Source organism: Eretmochelys imbricata, chromosome 6 (genome assembly GCF_965152235.1).
Source record: "Eretmochelys imbricata isolate rEreImb1 chromosome 6, rEreImb1.hap1, whole genome shotgun sequence".
NCBI lineage: Eukaryota > Metazoa > Chordata > Testudines > Cheloniidae > Eretmochelys > Eretmochelys imbricata.
The window spans coordinates 104,478,540-104,504,190 of record NC_135577.1 but is presented as its reverse complement, the minus strand read 5'-3'; the positions used below and the strand labels follow the sequence as shown (position 1 = coordinate 104,504,190).

Genomic DNA, 25,651 nt, shown 5'->3' with positions numbered 1-25,651 from the left:
TGACTAGTGCTAGTCAATACAAAAAATAAAATAAAATGCAAAATCCCTACCATGTTACAGAATCATCTTTTAGCCTGGATATATGCACAAGGATTAAAACATGGTTCTTCAACACAGGGTTATATAACATGGGACTTTCTCTGTCCATGCAGGCAAGAAAAGGCCATGTTATAACATGATTTCTCCTCAACCATATTTAACCATGGTAAAGAAGCTGGGGAGGGTGGGGCTGGGCTCGTGACCAGAATCTAACTGTAGACACCCTTTGTGGGTATTATCCTGTGGGTACTGCTGTTTAATCTCTCTTCCTATGTAGTGTATTACCACTTATATGCAATGGTTTGTCCTTGGTGGAGTGGCTGGCCCCAGGGAATACCCTGTTACACTCAGTCCCTCAGCACTGGGGAAAACATTTACCTCATAGCAGAAACACAGTGAAGAAGACATAAGCTGTTCTTTTATTGCCTTGCCCACATTCTCACCCCACCCTAGCAAATAGTGCTAGGAAAATATGAGCAATCACTTGACCTTACTGACAGTTTTGTAGTTGAAACCTTAGGTAAGTCATGGAGACTTGGGCTGTTGATCCAAAATATGTTACATCTGATTCTAGCCATTTAGCTCTTCAATGTTTTTTGTGCTCTTAGGAGCTGATATCAACACCCAAGCCAGCGATAGTGCCTCTGCTCTTTATGAAGCCTGTAAAAATGGACATGAAAAGGTGGTGGAGTTTCTCTTGTCCCAAGGTGCCGATGCTAACAAAGCCAATAAGGATGGGTTATTACCTCTTCATATAGCATCCAAAAAAGGCAACTATGAGTAAGTTTTTGGTGTGTTTTTAATCACTTTATTGTATCATTTCACCCTGTAGAAAGGAATTCAGATATTTTATTAAATTAATGGCCCAGATACTCACATATTTATGTCAGTATATCTCCATTAAAGTCAATAGAACAACACTTATTTATACCACCTAGGAATCTGGCCCTATATTCACAGAGTTTGGGTTTCAAATACTAAACTCAAGGGTGTGTTTGCTGGGATGGTATAAGCCAGTCATAGGGCCTTCCCTTCCACACCAGGGATGGATCCTGCTACCTCAGCTGAGATATTACTTATTAGTGGTGGGCCTTCAGAAGCAGAACATGCTGCCCAACTCTTCAGTGTGTTCAGATTTTATCACCATTTTTAGAGAACAATAACTCAGAGGCTGACAGGCGAGGAGTGGATAAATGAATCTCTATGGCATTAGAGAGACCACAGCTGGAATACTGTGTCCAGTTCTGGTGTCCGCACTTCAAAACGGATGTTCAGAAGTTGGAAAGAGTTCAGAAAAGAGCTACAAGAATGATCTGAGGTCTGCAGAATATGCTATAAATTAGAGTAACAGTCTAAATAAGATCAATCTGTTTTGTTTAAACAAGAGAAGGTTAAGAATTGATTTGATCACCTTCTGTAAGTGGGGAAAAGACTTCTGATAGATGGCTCTTTAATTTAGCAGACAAAGGCATAACAAGTTCCAGTGGTTGAAAGCTGAAGCTTGACAAAACACATTTTTAATAATGAGAGTAATTAACTATTGGAACAACTTACCATAGGATGTGATGGATGTGTGTGGCCCAACAATATTTTAGCATGGTTTATTCTTGCTGATGTGCACATTAAACCATGTAATGACTAGAGCTAGTCAAATAATGCCAAAAACCAATGCACTTGAAGTGTTTAAATCAAGGTTGGATATCATTCTAAAAAATATGCTCTTGTTGTAGAAACCACTTGGTGAAATCTATGCAGTTATGCAGGAGATCAGACTAGGTGATCCTAATCATTCCCTCTGGCCTTAAATTCTATGGATCTATTAATTTTTCCAGAAAATCCCCAAATAAATAGTAGAATCAGAAACTAAATACAGCTGCAAAATGTGTGTATGGATTTTTCCCATTTCATAGTGCATGAAGAACCAAACCTTTTTGACAACACCATGCCTTTTATCCAAAGATCTCCGTGCACTTTGCAGACATTAACTAAACTTCTCCATATTACTGTGATGTATATAAGGATTATTATTTTCTGTAACTGTACCGTTGTGGAGGCTGTATGTGCTAGGAGGCATCCCGGAGTGAATTTATGTAACTGATGTATATATTGCTATCATGTGAGTAGGAGTAGCTATTATAGCCTTTTGCTGGCATGACTCAGAATTCTCTCTGGGGTTTAAGTTAAAAAGAGATTTTCTTAAAAACAAATGTATTTTAAACTAGAAAAGGGTCAGAGCAAAAACCCGTTCCAGTCCTCCTTTCCTAAACTCTGGAAAAGTGGCTCTGAATCTGAATGCCTATACTAAACCTGAACAAGACCTCTCACTTTGAACACCCCCAAAACCTGGACAAGTTTAACTTCAGTTCCAAAGCTCTCCAACTTGAGTCCAACCCCACTTTCAAAATAAGGGGCCTGATCCAAATCTCTCACCAGCCATTGCTGATTCCCATCAGTGCAAATGAGTTCAGAATTAAGTCAGAAGTCTTAGTTCCTTCACACTTAAAAGGTTGAACACATTTTTTGGTTTATAACTGCTGTGAACTGAAGTGAAACAAAAGTATCCTTTCTTTAGCGGCCAAAATCAAATATTTATCCAGATGACAAAGCTTTACCCCAAGTGGCCAGTCGTTCTTAATTCCTTTGGTATTCAGTATAATAACACCCTTCATGGTGACCTCTCTTTATATTCCTGCGGATTTAATATGTAATTCTCCAGGAATTCCACATTCAGACTTGCTGCCAGAACACGGAGGCTTCATAACGTCAAAAAGCCAAGAATGTGGTCCCAAGGCTCAACATTCAACTCTTATTGCTTGGTGTTTGTTTATTTTAAATGATGCCTTGTCAATATTAATGTAAAATGAATTTTGTTGGCATGGAATTCATAATTGTGTATCATCGGTGTCATGATCATAGCAAGAGGTCACTTAACCCCTTTCTTCCCAGTGCTCAGGAGTGGTGGTGGAGAAGGGCAGAATTTGTTTGTGATTTATTTTGATTTTTTAAAGATGGCAGTCAATCACTAGGTGCATTTTTATTGGTATCCTATTATCTACAGCAGCTGGGAGGCAATGCAGCCAGCAGTGGCATTGGAACAATTTGTATAGTGGGGTGCTGGAAGCCATTGAACAAAACTGAAAACCCTGTATATGATGAAAACCATTTCAAGCCGGGGGCGCTGCTGCACTCCCTGTGTCCCTAGTTCAGGCATCCCTGGTCTCAGGTGGCAGAAAGGGTCAGGTGGTAGGGACCATGGGGAATCCAGCATCACTTCCAGGGTGAGTATGGCACTTGGGTGGCCCTGTGAAGGAGGTGGCCTTGGGTGGCCATGTAAAGCAGTAATTGGCTTTGCTTGGATGTCTCTCACTGGGAAGAACCCCCCACCTTTGAATAGGAAGTACAGTCTGCAGCCTTGGAGGCACGGTCATGCTGAACAGAGCCCTTGGGGTCAGAAAGAGAGATGCGCTCCAGCTGCAAAATTAGGTTCCTGATACCGATTTTAGTGTTCCCCATCCCCAATCCTAAAATACATGCAGGGGGCTTTGGATCTGGGCTTTGGGTTTGTCACTTTAGCAAGAGAGGGGACATTTGCAAAATTCAGATCCAGAGCCAAGTACGGATTTCAAATACCCTCGGAGTTCAGGATTCTTCAGGCCCCTCTCAATCAGATACAGAGAGCTGGGCTGAGCACATTCACTTCTTGAGCAAGAGAACAAAAGCAACCCTTAAATCTTAACAAGACCCAGTAAATCACGGGATGACTAATGCTGGCACTTGGCATGGTGTAATCGCAGTGCTGCATGTGCTTTTTTTGCTTTTATGGCTATTATGAAGCATTTGTTGGTGATGGATGATAGCCATCTAAGCAGCACCCAAATCGCCTGGATTCTGGTGAGCATCTTTGTTACATGAGGTCAGTCTCTGCTTTGAGAAAGGCTCTGGGTGGAAATTTCCTCTGTAGGCTTTGGATCTTTTCCTTAAAGACAAAACTTCTTCAGGTATATAAATAATGGTGTAGCTATAAACTTGCCATGGGAGACATCATAGTCCAACATGTAAATAGGCATATAAGGTTCTGCATGTCTCCAACTCTCATTTTAGTCCGAGTAGAGGAAGCTTAGCACCATTCAGGAGCAGCTAAGCACATGGCATCATCAGATGCTTTAAAAGTTATAATAATTACTATTAAGTTGGATTTATCCTGTAAATATTCTGATCATGGGATATGCTGAGCAGCTGCCATTGCAGTCAAGCTAAAGATGGCCAGTACCTTGTAGAAGGCACCCAATGTCTTGCAGGGTTGGGCCCTAAATGGGTTTAAATGGACCCTAAGGGGGTTTAAATGTTTGTTGTTTATTTGTTAGTTATGATGGCTTAGGAGGCTCAAGAGCTGAGTGAAGGAATGGGTTAGTTATTAATTAGTACTTATTCACCACCTGCTGTATAATTGCTGCGCAGGGATGGACCCAGGCAACAAGATTCAGATCTAGATTTTCTCAACACACACACAAATTCTGGGGGTATTTAGCAGAGCTAGTCAGGAAATCTTTATTTCCCAGCAAAAAATTTCACTATACATGGTTATACTGAAATTTTTCAGGTTTTTGTCAAAAGCCCCAGACCCAAAAGTGGTGGGGTTTTTTTTTGTTTTTTGTTTGTTTGTTTTTTTAATGTTGGCATTTGGTTGTTGAGACCAGAAAAATTTTGGCCAGTCAGGCAAAAAAAAATTCAGTTTTACTGAAAACTTTCAATTGATTTGCTGATTTTTCTCTGGTTGTGTTGCTAAAAATTTTCATTTTGGGAGTTTTCAGCAGACCCTCACTATCTTTTTTTTTTGTCATCACAAACAGACATTTCCCATGAAGATGACCATTTTGACAGAAAAAAGCATTTTTTCAATTAAAAAAATTTGTTTCTCAAATAAAAAGTTTTGACCAGTGTTTTAGATCTGTTTAGAGCTAGATGTGTTTTGATCAGGAATTTTGGCTTGATTTGTTAGAGAAGGGGGCCAGATAGGAAATTTGAAGCAGGTTCAGATTCTGAACCACGCAAAAGCTGGGGTGTTCTGACGTACGGCTTTAGCTCAGGAACTTCTCTAGTGCTAAGTATTATTAATTATCCTGCCCACAGTATGACCATTATTTATTATTACTTGTTTTTATCCAAATCAGTGTTTACATCCCTAACTATCCTAGTTCAAATAAGAGAGAAAAGATTAAATGAACTAAATTTTAGTGCCATCTGATATAGTGTGTTAGTTGTCCATATCTCCGAACAAGCTTGCACACTTTTCAGAGACATTCTGAAGAACTAGCTAGCTTCTCGGGTACATGTAGCAGTGCCTTCTATGAACTGGAATCAACACTGCTTATCTGTGTGTCAAAGACCACATGCTGCTATCACTTAACAGAGATTTTTCATTAGCTCAAGTGGCACAGGCTTATGCTTTTGCTTTTGGCACAGGATAATCTAAATTCTGCTCCCCTCCCGCATTGGAAAATTCCAGATAGCTACAATGCAGCATGGGGACTGCTAGAGCTGGGTGAAAAATTATTTGCACCTTTAGACCCCCTTCTAAGGAGACTTTTGCATCATATTCAATGTCTTTTCATTCACTCTTTACAAACTTTCATGTATTCATACACCTATTTGTGGAAGATACATTTGAGGCCCATGAGGAAATTACTTTAATTCCAAAATTTGTTTCACAAATGAACTAAATCTTTGTTGGACAACAGTAAATTATAACAGTTGGGTTGTCTAGTTCAGAGAAGAGAAACTGTGTCCTGTGATTGAGCTCAGGTAAGGAGTTAGAAATAGTGAACGCACAAGGGAATACTTGCTGCGTCCAGCAACCCATAGGTTGAAGAATGTTCACAGAAAACGTACGTCAGGTGTGAAGCGTGAATACATTAATAAAAAACCCAGTCTGCTATTGATTTTCTCTTCTGTGGTGCTCATCACTATTAGTAACCAAATGCCTCACAGACTTCAATGAATTTAGACTCACAGGGTAAGTGTACGCAGCAACTAGACACCTGCGACTGGCCCATGCAAGCCAGCTCGGGCTCTCAGGGCTCAGGCTGTGGGGCTGTTTCATTGCTGTGTAGAAATCTGGGCTCAGGCTCGCACCCAGACTCTGTGAGGTGGGAGGAAAGTATTAATTATCCTCATTTTAGAGAGGACAATACTGAGGCACTGAGATTAAGTGGCTTGCACAGATTTCTTGAGGCCTCAGCCTAGCGCCGTGACCAAAAATCCCACCTTCCTGTCTGTTTTCAGATGATTTATAAGCAGGAAGAAGGGCTAAACTCACTGAATAAAATGTTCATTGCAAATTGCGTGCCCATAGTAACAACCATGAAGACCTAAAAGCAACCATGGATTTGTTATTATATGTTTAATACTCATCACACTTTTATTGTTAAGGCTGTAGGATGATGGCAGCTCTATTTGAGTTGTTAAGGAAGCACCGTTGTTTCCAATAGAAATTCCTGTTTACTGAGGTTTATAATTTTGCTGTACATTTTTTTTCCTCTGGGCTAATGCTTGGCAATCTGCCTGGAAAACGGCTTTGGTTCTTTGTTTTATTTTAATTCCTAATTGTCCTTTTGGCTCATCACAACCAGACCAGCTTGGGTTGACTCCGATAGCCCCATGGAGTTGCCCCTCCCCATACCCACAGAGTGAAGGGCTCCAGAGTGGTGCCCAGTGCAGGGAGTTGGATTTGGTACCTGAAGTGTAACGCTGGCTTCGATCCTGGACCTGAATATACTCCCGAGATGAGCTCAGAACTGAGCTTCTGGCTTTGCTCTCTCCCTCTCGTTTGAAGCATTGTGAAAAATCAATGCATAGAAATGCTTCAGGGCCAAAACTAATCCTAATTTTTAAGGACTAGGGTGAGACCTAATGTGGGGGCAGATTATCCTACATCTGCTGGGTTCTTACTCCTTCCTCTGAAGCATCTGATGTTGGCCATTGTCAGAGGCCCCTTGGACCACATGGACGTTGTGTCTGACCCAGTCTGGCGGTTCCTCTGCTCCTAACCCCACCCTGTCAGGATGAAAATGCACTGGCTGAGTTGTGGGGGATAACACGGCTCATGCCTGTGTTATCAATCCTTCACTTTCATGAGCAGCTGGCTCACTCCTGTGTCTCACTATTATTTGCTGTAGATTGTCTAAGGCTAACAGCTATCCACTGAATCCCCTACTTGCAGGATAGTCAAAATGCTGCTCCCCGTGACCAGCCGCACTCGGGTCAAGCGCAGTGGCATCAGCCCGCTCCATCTTGCGGCAGAGCGCAACAACAACGACATCTTGGAAGAGCTAATTGAGGCCGGCTATGATGTGAACACCACCCTCTCCTATGAGAGAGCCCGGCTCTACGAGGACAGGCGCAGCACCGTCCTCTACTTCGCCGTCATTAACAATAATATCTACGCCACGGAGCTGCTGCTGCAAGCTGGCGCCAACCCCAACGTCGATCTTATCAACCCCCTGCTAATCTCCATTCGCCACGGCTGCCTGAAAACCATGAAGCTGCTTCTAGACCACGGGGCAAATATTGATGCGTACATTTCTAGCCATCCCACTAGTTTCCCAGCCACCATCATGTTTTCAATGAAGTACCTCAGTCTGCTCAAATTTCTAATGGATATGGGGTGTGACGCCGACTCCTGTTTTAAGTGTCAGTACGGAAATGGCCCACATCCTGTGCTGGATCATAGAAGGGACAGATTGGATGATACCCCAGTGAACAAACAGCCAAACATAGTACAGGTAAGTCCAACGAATCTATTTGATCTATGATATTTATATGGCCACCATTAACATAGTCTCTGAGCCTCTCACACTCTTTAATGTAATTATCCTCCCAACACCCCTATGAAGTGGGGCAGGGCTCTTCTCCCCATTTGACAGATGGAGAACTGTGTCACAGAGAAGCTAAGTGACTTGCTGAAGGTCACACAGGAAGTCTGTGGTGGAGCTGGGAATTGAAACCAGATCATCAGCTAGTGCTCTAACCACAGAACCAGCCTTCCTACGTAGGCATTGATACCACTCTCTTTGCCTTGGTATTTGAGCCATCATGAATTAAATTACCTTGCTAGGTAGCACTCCCTGTTTCGTCTGGGATTTGGGCAGAAGAGATCTGCCTTGAAACATTTTCTATTTTAGACTTTTTCAATTAAAAATTTACTGGTAAACTTTGAACATCCATTGCGTGCTCTATTGGGCTCATCCCCCAATGGTCCATTGGATGATGTGTGGTCTATTGTTCTAATGTTCCACTGTGTGCCAAAAGAGTGTGCTCTTTTAGTGGTCTGTGCCAGTGGTTCTCAGGCCAGCCTATGTCAAGAGGGGCCATGCTGCTCTTTTCTGGAGCAGGGTGGATGTTTTGACTCTACCCTTTTGATTAAAATCAAATTTGGTTTCTAGCCCTTCTAGCTGGGAGAGTAACCTAGTGAATGTTCATAACTGCAGTAATCTGGTTTACTGAATGTATAGCATTAGAGAAAGTGCGAGTCACAATATTTGCAACACATATATGTAAATTATAGTTGAGGTTCTCAAAGCCGTGTAGGGGAGTTAGACACATAGGCTGATATTTGCAAATCCACTGAAGGGATTTAGATGCCCAGTTGTGTAAATTAGCCATATTTCTGATATAGCCATATCTTCCACTATCATTAATGAAAGATTCCCCTAGACTGCTTTGAGAAGTCTGATTATACATTTTAATATATTTTAATAAGTAAATATTTTAATAAGTAAAATGATCAAAATGATATGCACTGAATGGAAAGCCTTTTTTGGCCATATATGGAACAAGCAGTGTCAAGCAGTTAGCAATTATGTATTTTGGAGTTTGGGGGGTTGTTTATTTGCTTGCTTCTTTGGGGCAGAAATGGGTTTTGTTCAATATCTTCATAAATGATCTGGAGGATGGTGTGGATTGCACTCTCAACAAATTTGCGGACGATACTAAACTGGGAGGAGTGGTAGATACGCTGGAGGGGAGGGATAGGATACAGAAGGACCTAGACAAATTGGAGGATTGGGCCAAAAGAAATCTGATGAGGTTCAATAAGGATAAGTGCAGGGTCCTGCACTTAGGACGGAAGAATCCAATGCACCGCTACAGACTAGGGACCGAATGGCTAGGCAGCAGTTCTGCGGAAAAGGACGTAGGGGTGACAGTGGACGAGAAGCTGGATATGAGTCAGCAGTGTGCCCTTGTTGCCAAGAAGGCCAATGGCATTTTGGGATGTATAAGTAGGGGCATAGCGAGCAGATCGAGGGACGTGATCGTCCCCCTCTATTCGACATTGGTGAGGCCTCATCTGGAGTACTGTGTCCAGTTTTGGGCCCCACACTACAAGAAGGATGTGGATAAATTGGAGAGAGTCCAGCGAAGGGCAACAAAAATGATTAGGGGTCTAGAACACATGACTTATGAGGAGAGGCTGAGGGAGCTGGGATTGTTTAGCCTGCAGAAGAGAAGAATGAGGGGGGATTTGATAGCTTCTTTCAACTACCTGAAAGGGGGTTCCAGAGAGGATGGCTCTAGACTGTTCTCAATGGTAGCAGATGACAGAACGAGGAGTAATGGTCTCAAGTTGCAGTGGGGGAGGTTTAGATTGGATATTAGGAAAAACTTTTTCACTAAGAGGGTGGTGAAACACTGGAATGCGTTGCCTAGGGAGGTGGTGGAATCTCCTTCCTTGGAAGTTTTTAAGGTCAGGCTTGACAAAGCCCTGGCTGGGATGATTTAACTGGGAATTGGTCCTGCTTCGAGCAGGGGGTTGGACTAGATGACCTTCAGGGGTCCCTTCCAACCCTGATATTCTATGATTCTATGATTCTGAAATCAGGGATTTTCATCCCTTTCCTTTTTCTTCTCCCCTGCACAGATTCATTTTTTATTATTTTTATTTTTAATGGTAAATTGCATTTGAAGAAAGAATGGGGTTTTAGGGATAGTGAAGTTTTTGAGAGTGTGAGAGATGTTGCTATTGTTGTAGGAACAACTGGGGAACCCCCTCCCCCAGTATTTCCATGCATCACAATGTGTGCATATGTGGCAAGGAAGTTGGGGAGGATCCTCTTATCTTGCACTCAGCCATCTGCTAATGTTCCCACCCAAATTTGCAATGCAACATGCATCCCTATAAGATATCCTGTGACAGTCCTTCCCCCACAAAGTCACAAGGGAGAAGTGGCTCCCCTTGATCTGTAGGGCACATTCTGTCTGGTTTAGTATCAGCTTATAGGGGGGTCAGAAGAGAATCCATCCAGCCCTCTGTGCCCAGAAGTATGGTCACTGAACAATGGCCTTTGAGGATGAAAATAGTAAAGGAAAGCGTGTAGGGGATCCCCAGGAGTCAAAAGGCACTTACAGGACCCCACAGCTCCTCCTGGAAAAAGATCTTTTCTTCAAGACAAATCTAGAGTGAAAAACCTTGCTGAAGAATGTAGGAAAGGTACACCCATAATAGCAATACACTGGTCCCAAACTAAGCGTGTGCCTGTCAGTGGATGTACTGAGGCAGGCATCACTTGTGTGTCATGGTTTTCTTCAAGAAAATAACAAAACAGGGCCCATCAAGTACAGAGGACACGGATGAAACTCAACATAAAGTGTAGTGGTTAGAATTCTAAGGACAGAAGAAGGTTTTCGTTTATACCCATCTATGATTTCCAAGCCACCCAGAACCAGCTCACACTGTACCCATGTAAATAGTTCATTTCCCATTCTGGGTCTCAACTAATATTATAATTATTATAGTGCCTAAAATTGTGCATAGTGTCCCACAAAACTAAGCCTCTGCCCTGAAGATTGTTCAGTTTAAACTTGACATGACAAAGCTAGTTAAAGTCATGTAAAATCCTATCTGTGCCTAAAGTAAAAGAGAAATCATTGTCGAACTAATTCAAACTGAGCATAGGAGGCATTTTCCTCTTTTTGTTATAAAATTTGCTTCTTGGCACTAGGGGATTGCTTAATAGAAGATGGGTATATATGGTTTAGCTTGTTAATATTTTTGAATACCTTTATACTTTGAAATAAAGTCCAGGAGATCATTTGGGACCTTCACCATTAAACTTCTCCTCATAAAATACATGGACTCATTATTTCAATCATATGAGATTACCTGAAATTACAGACATCCCAGACTTTTCACCAATAACTGTTTACAGACCAACAGCTGATAATAGATCTGAATTATTAATCTTTAGCCAGAAAAGATAACTAGATATCGGAAGATGAACTGAAAAGTACATCACTTGAAGTGAGCTGTAGCTCACGAAAGCTCATGCTCAAATAAATTGGTTAGTCTCTAAGGTGCCACAAGTACTCCTTTTCTTATCACTTCATACTATTACTATTGTTGCTAAAGTTTATTGTTCCAGTCTACAGTACTTAAGACTTCTATGAACATTAGGATAGGGAGATCAGTCTACAAATATATTAGTTCATGATTCCATAAAATCTTCCATTTACCTATGTAAAAAGGAAACATTTGGTTTCTTCTCAATTCACATATTGAGAATTAGAATGTTGGAAATATGAAGATGAAGAGTAATTTATTGTAATGCCACAAGAGGACCTTTTGTAGGCCTGGCTTGACATGCATAATTGGACATGGCAAGGCCTCATCTCTTGGGAGACTGGATTAGGGAGAAACAACGAGGAGTCCTTGTGGCACCTTAGAGACTAACAAATTTATTTGGGCATAAGCTTTCATGGGCTACAACCCACTTCATCAGATGCATGGAGTGAAAAAAACAGTAAGCAGAATATATATTATAGCACATGAAAAGATGGGAGTTGCCTTACCAAGTGGGGGGGGTCAGCTAACGAGCCAATTTAATTAAGATGGAAGTGGCCTATTCTCAACAGTTGATGAGAAGGGGTAATACCAAAGGAGGGAAAATTACTTTTGAAGTGCTAACGAGGCCAATGCAATCGTGGTGGACGTCGCCCATTTCCAACAGTTGACAAGAAGGTGTAAGTATCAATGGAGGGAAAATTACTTTTTGTAGTGACCCATCCACCCCCAGTCTTTATTCAGGCCTATTTCGATGGTGTCCAGTTTGCAAATTATTCATTTATTCTTTTGCATAGAGACTGTCCGGTTTGACCAATGTACATGGACACAAATCAGACATCAAGAATTGTAACATTCAAAAACCAGTAGGTGAACACTTCAGTCTCTCTGGACACTCAATAACAGACTTAAAAGTGGTAATTCTTGAACAAAAAACCTTCAAAAACAGACTCCAACAAGAAACTGCAGAACTAGGATTAATTTGCAAACTGGACACCATCAAATTAGGTTTGAGTTTAATCAACTCAGTGTAGCTTTGCTCTCTGCCAAATTAAGGAACCTGAGTGACAAGACTGGAGTAGAAAAGTCCAGAGCTATACCAGCCCCAGTGTAATTTTGTTTCTGTAACACTCACATTTCCTAGGGTTGCACTCTGTGGTTCCCCCCCGAACATTTTCTGTTAGTTTATTTGATGAGTGTTTGAATGTAGTCTGTGTATATGCGGAGAGGGTGGCTGCCGGAGAAAAGAAGAAGAATACCATTAGACACAGGATCTGCTTCTGCATTGTCTTGCACTGTGCGTCATCATTTAAACCTGGACAAAGTGGATATAAAGTGCTGCCGTTTGGATGTGGTAGCACTTTACACTCACTTTGTGCTCCCTTTAGGCAGGTGTGAATGCCAATACCACGGGTAAGGAGTAGGAAAATCAGGCCCATATAGCCCAAACAGAACTTCTTATAACCGGAAGAGCAGGAGACCCACTGAAGTCTACTGGGGACCTTGCAACACAGATCTAATTTACTTGTCAAGGTTCCTTCCCCACTCTGAACTCTAGGGTACAGATGTGGGGACCTGCATTAAAACCTCTTAAGCTTACTTTTACCAGCTTAGGTTAAAACTTCCCCAAGGTACAAATTAATTTTACCCTTTGCCCTTGGAATTTCCACTGCCACCACCAAACTTTAACTGGGTTTACTGGGAAATGTAGTTTGGACATGTCTTTCCCCCCAGAATCCTCCCAACCCTTGCACCCCACTTCCTGGGGAAGATTTGGTAAAAATCCTCACCAATTTGCACAGGTGACCACAGACCCAAACCCTTGGATCTTAGGGCAATGAAAAAGCATTCAGTTTTCTTACAAGAAGACTTTTAATAGAAGTAAAGGAATCACCTCTGTAAAATCAGGATGGTAGATACCTTACAGGGTAATTAGATTCAAAACATAGAGAATCCCTCTAGGCAAAACCTTAAGTTACAAAAAAGACACACAGACAGGGATAGTCATTCTATTCAGCACAGTTCTTTTCTCAGCCATTTAAAGAAATCATAATCTAACACATACCTAGCTAGATTACTTACTAAAAGTTCTAAGACTCCATTCCTGTTCTGTCCCTGGCAAAAGCAGCATACAGACAGACCCAAACCCTTTGTTTCTCTCCCTCCTCCCAGCTTTTGAAAGTATCTTGTCTCCTCGTTGGTCATTTTGGTCAGGTGCCAGCGAGGTTACCTTTAGCTTCTTAACCCTTTACAGGTGAGAGGATTTTTCCTCTGGCCAGAAGGGATTTTAAAAGGGGTTTACCCTTCCCTTTATATTTATGACACTTGGAAAACAGATACTTTGGTGATGGTCATGACATGGCCCTCTAAAAGAAACAGAAGGATGGGGTTGGATTTATGTAGAAAGATAGGCCATATTTTTTAAATGGGTGCTGAAAGTCAGGCTTCTAAGATTGTATTTAGACACCTAAATGAGTGGCCTGATATTCAAAGGTGCTGAGCGCCCACCAGCTTCCATTGACAACGAGTTTTTCCTGCTTCAGGAGAAAGTAAGGGGGATGGCAGGCTTTAGGCCCCATATTAGGCCCAGTTTGTTTTTTGACACAGAATAACCTACATAGTGAAGCAAAAGCTCCATGTGGTTTATCTTGTAGCATCTCCACCAGACTGTTCCTTAGCCAGGAGTTCAGCTGCCCCACAAACCTGAAGATGTCAGGGAATCTACTGGAGGCGTCATCCTTCCTCGTTGAAGTCCTGTGCCCCTGCACTGCCTACCCTGCCAACTGCTACCTCAGACTTTCCCCAGACTAGGATCCCAAAGAAAAGAAAGGGAACATGCTAAGGGTGATAGAGCCTAAGGTTGTTCTGACTTTAAAGCAGATGCTCTGCTGGTATCCAGGGAAAGCTGTGGGCTCTCATCCAAGCACCCAGCCACTCATGGATCCTTGACTACCCTGAGGACCCTTTTTCGGGGACAGAGGATACTGTGCCCTATAAGTGGTTGATACCTCTTCCATGCTCCAGAGCCAGGAATCCACTGGGATTTTGTTTCTTTCACGCACAGTGGGAGAGGGGATGATTTTGCCCTCAGCAGCAATAAGGGGTTTTTCGTAGAAGTTTTCAGAGGGAAAATTAAGAACTGTCTTTATCCATGGTATGAAGGCATAACCAACATGATGTCCTGACAGTGTCTCTCCCCTGAGGAACTTATCAATCTCACACTTACTGCAGTAGCTATGGTTTTTGTTTCAGTTTTGTGATATGGTGTCTGCTCCGGAGATGAATCGCTGGGCTGGGCCTATTATCGATGTTCTCCTGGATTATGTGGGCAATGTGCAGCTCTGTGCCCGGCTAAAGGAGCACATAGACAGCTACGAGGACTGGGCAGTCATTAAAGAGAAAGCAGGTATGACACTGGGCTGAATTACATTACACAGGCCAGAATCGGTACCAGGGAAGTCACATTGCGGGGGGACAGCCTGATGGTCATAAAAAGCTTCAGCAGTCAGAAACCACCTTCCTTCACAGGTAGGATGCTCTATCATTGGATCCCTTGTGGAAAGGTAGGGTAGCTCTTTAGTGCAATTTCTACTGAACTGTATTTGGTGTCATCCTTATTAAATTCTGTCAGGTTATTAGTGGGAGGGTTTAATAGTGGGAGACTGAGTATAGTTAAGTAACTTGCCAAAAGCCGCTCAGCAAGACAGTAGCAGACTCTGAGATGCACTTCAGGAGTCCTAAACTCTAGTCCCCTCTTTCAGCACTACACCTAAGTGCCTGGGCAGCCACTGATCTCAGTGAGACTTCGCTGTTCTAGAGACTCTTTTGTGTTAATCCCTCTAGCTTTTATCTGGTTTATATTTGCATCTCCACCTTTTTGCTAAACAGTGTTTGCATTAGGGTTCAGCTCAGTTGGGGACTGATCCTGCTTTGAACAGGGGGTTGGGCTAGATGACCTCCTGAGGTCCCTTCCAACCCTGATATTCTATGATTCTAATGACAGCTGAGCTGGCAGATCCTCATGGCTCGCATTTTGTAATGCAGGGGATTACTTGGTGACCTGGCTCATTGGCACAAGGGTTCACCCTATTCCCCCTCCACACTTACAAATCTCCTTTTTTCCAGGGGATTCTTTCAGCCCTCTTCAGAATCCTGGGGATCCCTAAACCATTTCCCCAGCTACTTTCAAGGCCTCATATTGTGCCTACCATTGTTCTGGCCAAGGAGGGCTGAGCATGGTTCCTGGTTGAGCCAGAGGGGTTGCCACAGAGCTATCTGAAGTATTTCCTCTCTTCTTCCTCACATTGTGTCTCAGTTCCTGCCAGCCTGCGAACAAGGGGCATAGCTCCCAGCCCCATGTGGCAGTGTGATGTGTTAGCACATGGAGCCAGCTGTCCTCCCCCGGCAGGTCTGAATCTAGAACTTGGCCGGGCTGCAATGTCGGACAGACTGGAAGCAGGCTGTGGTTAGTGCGGGGCATGTATTAAGGTGCAAATGCTCATCCACCAGTAGCATACTTAAGCAGGTGTGTCAGGCACTGAGAAGATGAGCTGGGATGAGGGAGAAGAGAGGGAAGGAATCCCACCCCCCATCCCAGACAGCAGAGACACTCCACAGCCACAGCTGCTCCCCCATGCCCCCGCTATCTGATCTGCCCCACCCCCACTTGCAGCACACCTGGACCTGTCAGGGAGCTGAGCTGAGTGCTGTGCAGAGGATGTACACACCATAAGTGGCTCACCTCACAGTTCATCCCCTTTGACTGCACTGACTCCACTGCTGGGGGTCCTTCCTCCACAGCCCCTAATAAATGTCATGGCTCAGCATGTGAGGCACTGACCTAGCTTAATAACTCAACTGATCTGAAAATGCCCGACTAACATTTAGGTCCTGTCTCTTTTCCAGAGCCCCCCAGGCCTCTCGCTCACCTTTGCCGGATCAAGGTTCGAAACGTGATTGGGAGAAACCGCATTAAACTGATTGACACTTTGCCTCTGCCGGGCAGACTGATTCGATACCTACAGTATGATTATTCACAGTGACCTCGTGCAAACCTGGTGATCAGCAGCTTCCTGGTGCAACAACCCAATTCATTAGAGAAGAGAGTATTCACATGATCATGTTGAACGGATTGCATGATGGGAAGGATCACCCCATAGCTAATCTATGTGCATTACAATGCTGGAAAGGGAGAGAGAAGAAAGGGAGGGTGAAAGACACAGGGTGACACAAACAGGACAGACTACCCTTTGATTCTTTTTTCCCAAAAGAAAACAAGTGCTTTGCAATGTTACACACCTGAAAGCTCTGTAGGGAAGGGGACAGGAAAGCCAGCACTGAAAAACTAGCAGAGCCAAAGCCAAGTGACATTGTGGGATTCAAAAAAGACCTGAGGGTCTTTCCGAGGTTAGAGTTCTTCAATGCTCAGGAGTCAGTAATTGTCAAGAATCTGCATATGTGGGGAAACAATCACATTTCCCTGAGTGTTATTTTGTTTTCTGTCATGTTAGACTGAGCTGTTTGCTGGTTGCTAATTCTCTGGTACCTTGACATTGTCTCTCTCACCTATTTATTTTTTGTTTCTTTTGGCCTTTCTTTATGAACAGTTCACTTGATTTCCAAGCGTTAAAAACTCAGAACTTTTGAGATTTTTCCCCCCCCAGCAAAGACATTTTGTAAATATTGGTGCAAACCGAGAAGACTTGACTCATCCTAAACTCCTGTTTAAGTCAGTGGACATTTTATTTGAGTAAAAATCTAAGGACTGAAGGATTTAGCTCACAGTAAATACTGCTTGTGGTATATTAAAAGTGTATAAGAAGTAGACAGGGTTCTGGTGTAAGTGAATTTCTACAGTGAAGATCCAAAAGCAATTCTGAACTCCTTTTAACTGGTATAAATCCGAAATAGCACCACAGAAATCAATGGATTTTCTCCACCATAAAATTGCTGTGAGAGCAGAATCAGGCCCTGAAGTTCAGGTGACAGATTTAAGTGAAGCCAAGACACTGAGCTACTGTTACTTGTAGAAGAGTGAGATTATTTCAAAATTATAAACACCGGCACTAAGATTTTCAAAAATGGGTGCTCAAAATTAGGCTCCTATGTCCTTATTTATGCATTTAAAATAGTGCCAGATTATGATACACTTACATTAAACATTTACTTATGCCACAAGTAATTCCACTGAAGTCAGTGGGGGACTTGTGCAGTAAGATGCTACTCAAGGAACATTACATTATCATAAATTGGCCCTAAATGGTCTGAATTTCAAAGTGCTGAGTACCCAGAAGCTCCCACTGACATCAATGGAAGCTGCTAGATTTCAGCCCCTTTGAAAATCAGATCACTTATTTGGCACCTATATAAGGATTTACATTAGACCCCTACCTTTGCAAAACTTGGCCTAGAAATACATAGGCTCTTCATCCTCTTATTGTAAACACAAAAGGAGTTTTGGGCTCCAATCTGATTTGGATTCCTACCAGAGATTATCTGCACGTCCAACCATACATACATTAGGTATGATTTTGTGTGTTGACTTGCCCACCAGATACTGATTCAGATAGAAATCTAAGCAAAGCAGGGGAATTACAGTTATTCCTGACAAACAGGGCTGCATTGCACAAAGGTTTCTTTTTGTAGACTTGTACACCTTAACACAAAACTATTAAGTGTATTGCACACATGCATGTCTGTTTTTGCCCAACGTTTGGGGTGAAATACCTTCCAGCGCTTGCGGAAGGGAATGTACGCAACAGTAGCAACAACTGCAGCTAATTGCACTTGGGTGTGTTGACTGTCCCCTTCCAAAACGCAGTGGCAGTTGAGAACCCAATGCCCTTTCCATTCAGATGGAGCTGTGCTCCTCTAGCAGAGCTTTGAAGTAAGTGATTAGTGCCTGGCCAGCTCCGCAGCTAGTGAAAATGGAGACAGCTCCACCCGTTGTCTTCCTTTACTCCCGCTGATGTGTTGGCCCCTCATTCTCAGGTCTAACAATGATGCTGACCATTTTCCCTCCTCCGGTGGGTATCTCCTGCACTCCAGACACGCTGTCAGGGTTGAAAGGGAGATGAAGGACAGAAGAGATGCCAAACACCAGGCTATTTCCCACTCCAAAAACAATGACGGGCCAGATCCTGCAAGATGCTGAGCAGCTCGATATAGAAACCTCAGAGAGAAAATAATTCAGAATAGGCGCCCACTCCGCAGTTAGTGTAAATGGGCACAGCACCCGTTACTCCAGTGGTGTAACACCCATTTATACCAGCAAGGATCCAGCCTTTGGTGTTTGCAAACAGTCTGCTGCAGGGAGCTCTGAAAATCACCCCTGCTGCCTGGTAACTCATCCCAGCAGCATGGCGCTTCAGAGAATTTTTACATAATTCTAAGAAAACAATTTTTGACACCACTTAAAACTCACCACATTTCCCCCTGTCAATAGTGAACCATAATTTGCCAAGAAACATACAATAAAGAATCAGAAAAAGACTCACCCTGGGAGCCCTACTTGTGAGGCCAGGCACATTACCGCCTTCCCGAAAGGAAGCCGTAGAGCTGCTCAGACACAACCTTGCTTTTGAATATTTAGCATGAACATCCTAGGTGAACAGATGCATGGCCTGGCCATACAGCCCTTCTTATGCTGGTGAACACTTACTTCATTGAAGAGACTTATGCCTGCGAGTAAAGTGCACACCCACATGTGAAAGGATTCCACAGGCCAGCTCAAGTAGTCCTAACAGTACTGTGTGAACTAAGTAGCTTTTGATATATAAAAAATCACCTGTTTAGCTGGCATAGCTCACACCTGTGTGGGTTGAGCCTGGAGGGCCTGGTTCTTGCTTACTTCCACTACTATAAATCAGGAGCAACTCCCCTGAAATTAAACCAGTGTCACAGGCTAGAATCAGACTGAGTTGCAAACAGATATTGATACTGAAACCTGGCATGGTGGAGATGGTTTACCTAAATACTTATTTGTTGTATAATCAGATTATCCGAGGCCACCTTTTTGGTAGAATGATCTGCAATCACAAACCGTGTACATACAGTAGTGCTGGGATTTCATAAGCAATCCAAAGCTGTGGAATACTATGGAGAGGAAACCTTTACATATGCAAAATGATCATGGGATGCAGGATTGTTCTGTTTTGTTGAACCTGGAAAAACTGAAACTGGGTATGGGTTGAGCAAAAGACGTATTACTCCTTAACTGGATACCTACAGGCCTGATTCCTCTATCATATTTGTATCGGTCAGGATAATACCGCCACTGAAATCAATAGAGCTACCCTGGTGTAAAATTAGTGCAAGTGAGAGCAGAATCAGGCCTGTACTGTACACATAAACTGAGGAGAGATCTCTCCATTGAAGATTTGACCTGGCAATCACAATATTACTTTATCCTTTCTGCTTGACCCTCACTGCCAGTCTTTCCACAGTTGGTTTACATTTATTTGCACTAAAACAGGGTAGGCTACCTCTCTCATACCCGATGTCCTGAATCTGTACAAATTCTCCTTTCATTTATAAAAATGAATACAGCTGTGAAACGGAAAAAATACTTTGGAGCCAAGGCTTTGGAACCAATTCAGTAGTTCCAATATGCAATAAAATGGTATATTTTTATACATCAGGACAGACATCTTCAGTGATGAGAATTGTTTCAGCTGTTCCAGGAATATTAAATGGCCAGATTACTGTACTTTTTTATTGCAACATGTGCAATTCACTTTATGTTCTTGTGCACTTTTTTGTATAAAAGCTTTTTCAATTGTTTTATTATTTTTTGCCATTATTTATAAAATATAGTGTGGGTTTAATATTTTACATTTGCATTACATTTGAGCAAATGGTGGCTTTCCAATGTTATGTTTTTCAGCTTCTAAACAAAAGGCAAATAAACTAACATTCTAAAATGTTACCTGCTGCTCTGAGGACCTAGACAAAGAGGTATCTGGGGAAAGTTTGAACTAATCAAAGCAGTAATAAGTTATAATCTATAAACAGTAATCACAGGAAGAGGAGACTTGTATTGCTGGAGGAGAGGTTGTAGCTTCCCAGAAGGCTTAAGAAGAATGTCTCACACAAACATTTGATTTCGCTGGGGATTCGTCCTGCTTTGATGACCTCCTGAGGTCCCTTCCAACCCTGATATTCTATGATTCTATGAAACCTCGTCAGTTACTTCAGCTACATATAATGATGTCATTCGCGTTCTGGAGCACTGCTGCTTCACTTCTTAGGATACACCAGAACTCCATGAAAGGTCCCAGCCCTGGAACTAGAACCATCCAGAGGTTGGGCTTTCCGTTTCGTGAAGGATTTTGAAATTTGGCGTTGTTCAAACTTGCAAAGGAAAATTAAAAAAAAATAGTTTTAGGGTGATAAGTTTCATTTTGACATTTTGTTCCAATTCTGATGTTCCAGAGTTATCGTATTATAGTGTTAGCCATGATCCTACAAAATAAAAAGTTCTAAATGGAAAGTCACTTAAAATAAAAAAAAAACAGAAGTGGTTTGACGTCAGAACTCTCCCTTCCCCTCCCCACCTTCCTCTGAAATGACATTGACCCAGTTTCATGGAGTGTTTCCATTTTGATGGAACCATACCTTCTGAAGTGGTTCCAGAGAGCCAGGTGCTGATCCCAGTCATCCTGCCTGCTGGCAGCCTGGCATAACACCAGTGAAGCTACGCTGGGTTCACACAGTTGTGACTGTTCAGCATCTGGCCCATTGGTTTCAGTCCGACTACAAGTGTGAGTAAGGGTCACTGATGTGAGAAAGAGCTACAGGAACCCCTTGTCTGTAGCTCTGCAGCTTGCCTCTCTTGGGCCCATTTCTCCTTCTAAGAGGGAATTTTGAATTTCACTTCAATGGATGCAGGATCAAGGACACTGCCTCTTCATGGAGTCTTTTCTGAAGCAAGGAGGAGGTATTGAAGTGTGAGAGAGGAGCCATACCCACACTTCCATGCTGGCCCCCAAGACTTTATGAACCTGATTCTTCTGGACCTTATGCTATTATTTACAACCATGCAAAGCTGGTAAAATGCTACCAAATCAGAGAATTGTGTTGTATAATGCCTTCTTTGCACAGGTGTGAATGACTTACAAGGAGAAGGAAGTTAGGACTCAAGCCTGGTTCCTCTTTCATGCTGTTACTTTTAGACTGCAGGACTAATCCACTCTGGCTTCACTTCTGCATAAGCTACTCTCAGGGTTATCATTGGGATGGCTGTGAAAAAATGGGCCCACAGGCCAGAGAATTATCTGCATGCCCTTAATAAAAGTTTCAGGCAGTATACAAGACCAGATCCTCAGCTGGTGTGAATGCATGAAGTGTCATGCCCGTTTATACCAGCTGAAGAGCTGAGGATCCATTCCTCAGTGTTTGTTTAGCTGATCGTTTTCTTTACAATAGTTAGGCCCTCAAAAGGTGTTGAACCTGATTCTCCTCTCACACAGGTGAGAATCAGGAGTAACTCCACTAAAGTCAATGGCACTACACCAGTGTAAAGCACCACAGTAACAGTAAAGGGACCTGGCCCATCTACCACTAAAATTATGGAAAGGTTCCCATTGTCTCCAGTGGGAGCTGGATTAGGCCCCGGACGCACATGGCCTGATTCTCCTGTCCCTTTTATACTAGTGTATCTCTATTGACCTCAGTGATTTACACCACTAAGTGACTGGAGAATCAGGTCCATAATATTTAATCGTAGGTCTCCTGTCCTATTTAACATCACTTCTTTGTAGGCTTTAGAGAAGTTTAACAAAACACTCCTTTTAACCTTTCAGAAGTGATTTCATCACACATGACCAGCTTTGCAAGTGAATAACTTGCAAACTACTAGAGTACTTATTTATCTGCAGCTTTCCATCTTAGAGTCAGGGCATGGCTACACTTAAACCGCTACAAAGGGACAGCTGCAGTGGAATTCTTCTGTCCACCTTGTGCTGGTTACACCGGGGGTTAGGTCAGCATGGCTACATCGCTCGGGACTGTGGATCACCCCCGAGCAGTGTAGTCATGCCAATGTAAGCTCCTAGTGTAGACCAGTCCCCAGGCAGAGTAGAGAATTGTCCCTGGGAAGCTCATTGCCCTGATCAACTGAGGCTTGGTCTACACCTAAAACATAGGTTGACCTAGTTATGTCGCTAAGGAGTGTGAAAAATTAACCCTCCCCCCGAGATACATAGTTAAGCCAAGCTAAGCCCCCTTTGTAGACACCTTTAGGTCAACGGAAGAATTCTTCTGTCAACCTGGCTGCTGCTTCTTGGGGAGGGGGATTTATGACAGCCCTGGGAGAAGCCCTTCAGAGCCTGTAGTAAAGTGTCTGCCCTACAGTGCTGCAGCAGAGCAGCTGTGTCACTGTAGCAGACAGACCCGGAGGCTTTAGTGCCAATGTGTTCGCGCGCCGATCTTCTCTCTTATCTCACTAGTTTTGCACTTACGTGTTCAAATGCTAAACCATTTCCAGTCTATTCGCCTAGTTGTCACAGGGGAGGTCTGCTCTCATTCACACCAGTTTTAAACTGGCTAATTTCATAGCCTCCCGTGGAGCTACTCCTGACTTACACCACTGTGAATGATGGGAGAATCAGGCCCCCGTTTCTGAATGACAACGCCTTTACAAACTGAACCTGAACCTACTCCTTGGGAGGAAAATAAACATGCAGTCTGAACATACTTGAGATGTGGAGACAAATAAAATTACCTGCTTTATTTTTTTAAAAACTCTCTTGATATTTACACAAGAGAAGAGCTGAAATCGATTTACAAACTTATCTTCTGCATGAAATACTGCCCTATTGGTAAAAGAAAGTGACCTGAAAACCTTAACTGATTTCTTTAGAATGACTTTAAAGTACAAGAGACGTTATCAGTTTAATCACGTCATTGGTGCTGGTGGTACAAAGTGTCCCCCTAAAGACAGTCCCATATGGAAAAGGTCTCGTAGGTGTTACAAGTGCAGATTCCAAATGGTTCTTAGCCTGACACACCCTGGGTCAAACAATTATCTTAAATACAAGAGGCCCGGTTCGCCTGTCATTTAACTGCACTGGCTTCCGTAAGAGTTATTCCTGAATTATACCAGTGCAGTGAGGGGAGACTGACACCCAAATGTATTCACAACCACTATTTAAGTCAGCCAGCTTGTGCCTTTCCGATTAAAGGAGCAGCCGGTAATGGCTGCCCATCTATAGACAGATGGAAACGACAGCATATTCTTCCCCGAAGAATTGCTCCACAGTGTGACTAGCTGATGGGCCAATGTCTGAAGTTACATTTGAATTTCATTTGAAAGAGCTACCGTACACAGCACAAAATCCCCTCCCCTCCCTCAGGCTAAATGTATCCAAACACATTGAAAATAGGAGGTGGCCCAGCCGGCTTGGTAGGGATGGGTTTCAAAACCACTGGTCTGTATAGTTTCTGCCCCATACTGCCCACCTCCTTGCAGAAGTGTTGGATCTCCCCTGTGGGTGCTGTGCTTTTTCTCCATAGCCCGAGGCCTGGAAACGGTGACTGAGGTAGGGCTCCATGGGTTTGGTAAACAGGTTGTCCATGGTACTGAAATGGACAGCAGCTCCAGGCATTCATCCGGCCAGATAAGGATGTCCCGGGCACTTTGATAGGCTCCTTCTCCCCACTGGGTTGGGCAGGCAGAGGGGGGCTGCCTGGCTCTGTGGTATCGGGACCCTTTTTGCTTTTCTTGCCCTCGTAAGGAGGAAGGTCCCTGGAGTTTGGGAGCCCATCCAATCCGGCAGGAAAGCTCCCGACCAGCAGACTCTGAGTTGGTCTGGGCTCTTCCCAGAAGGAAGCAGGCAGCTGTCTTTTCCTCATGGGCACCTGATCTGGCCTTACAGACTCTGGGCTTTGCTCCTGCAAAACCTGTTCCCCACTGAAGTTCTCCTCCACCTCTGATAGCCTCAGGGCCTTTTCACTGGAAACTGTGCAGTGATTTGGATCCGTGCCATCTGGGTCTGAACTGCGATTTCTATCCTCTGCCCCCTTTTTGGAGCTGGATTCCATGGATTTGCTGGGGTGGCATCTTGGGATCCTGGAATATTTTTGAGAAAAACGTTTGAGCTGCTTCTGCAAGTATTTTCTGTGGTCAACTGAGCGGCGGCAGGGAGCAGACTTGTCCAGAGCGGCTTTGATGTCACTAGAGGCCAGGTTCACAAAATTCAGTAACGTTTTCACCTCACTGTCTGATGCCATTTCAAAGAGGGACCTTCCTGGAGATTTCCATCAAAAGTTTATAATCCCACTCCACACACCTGGGCAAACCTGTGAAAGCAGGAGGGACATATTCATGACTTCAAACCCAAATGCTCCCCTGCAGCAGGACAAAAATTGAAAGCATCAAGTAGATGAGAAAAACAAGAACAAATCAAACTTCTCAGCTGAACAAGCAAGGTGTCAGCTTGTCATGCTAGCCAAGTTTGAAACATCTGCAGCACATCCACATCCTTGCAATCACAAAACCTCTGCATGCACACACAAACGCACCCAGGACAGCTTGTTACTGCTGAGAACCAAATGGTTAATCTTGTTAGACAGGTAACGTTTAAAGCGTAAGCAGAAAGCTCAGCGGCACTTCCATGTCTCTGTAACCAAAACACACACACTGAGTAGATTGTCTCTCTAATATTGATTGTTACTGTATCACTGCTGAGAAGAACCCAGTTCCCCGGCTAATCTTGTTATACAGGTTATACACTACCAACCTTTAAAGAAGCAACCGGAGCCTCTGAGTGTTTAGAAGCAGTTTAGCAGCACTTGAGTAAGCTGAATGAATATCAACTCCTTCTAGTTAGGGGGCTTTCTCAGACCAATCAGAAGCCACTTTGCCAAATACAAAGCATCCCAATCAGGCATTAGGTTCCCCCGTTCTCACATTCTTTGTCATCACAAATTGTCACCATGGGGACAGCCACAGAAAGACAGCTAATAAATACGACCATTTCCCTGTGATTTCTACCATTCTCCACTCTTTCCTCCACCCCTTTTTTCCTCCTCCACCCCTGTGAGGGCCTTCCCTTTGCTTCCCCCCACCCAACAACAACACAATCCAACATGATATGCTGCTGATGAGTAAAGAAAGTTTAGACACCCTTTTCTCTAAACTACCCCAAAGCTGTCTGGAGGCTGGCAGTAACCATGCTTCAATGACACAGGACAATGCTAGTTTGGGAGACCAGGCTAGCCTGCTTTTAACTGTTCTTGATCAGGGCTTTTTTTTTTTTTTTTTTTTTTTAAGGGAGG

The 25,651-nt window shown here is 43.3% G+C and overlaps 2 protein-coding genes across 2 annotated transcripts in view; one reads left to right on the top strand and one right to left on the bottom strand.

Annotated features, from left to right (window-relative positions):
• ASB2 (ankyrin repeat and SOCS box containing 2) overlaps window positions 1-16,416 on the top strand; it is a 28,713-nt gene extending 12,297 nt beyond the window's left edge. The window contains exons 6-9 of the mRNA XM_077820415.1: window positions 648-819; window positions 7,259-7,820; window positions 14,627-14,780; window positions 16,280-16,416. Coding sequence (XP_077676541.1) covers window positions 648-819; window positions 7,259-7,820; window positions 14,627-14,780; window positions 16,280-16,416 — 1,025 coding nt within the window. The remainder of the gene's footprint in view (window positions 1-647; window positions 820-7,258; window positions 7,821-14,626; window positions 14,781-16,279) is intronic.
• A 7,312-nt stretch (window positions 16,417-23,728) lies between these two features.
• FAM181A (family with sequence similarity 181 member A) lies at window positions 23,729-24,640 on the bottom strand. Its single transcript, XM_077820414.1, has one exon. It carries the CDS (start codon window positions 24,602-24,604, stop codon window positions 23,729-23,731), a length of 876 nt encoding a protein of 291 aa, XP_077676540.1. The 5' UTR covers window positions 24,605-24,640.
• Window positions 24,641-25,651: the final 1,011 nt, after the last annotated feature.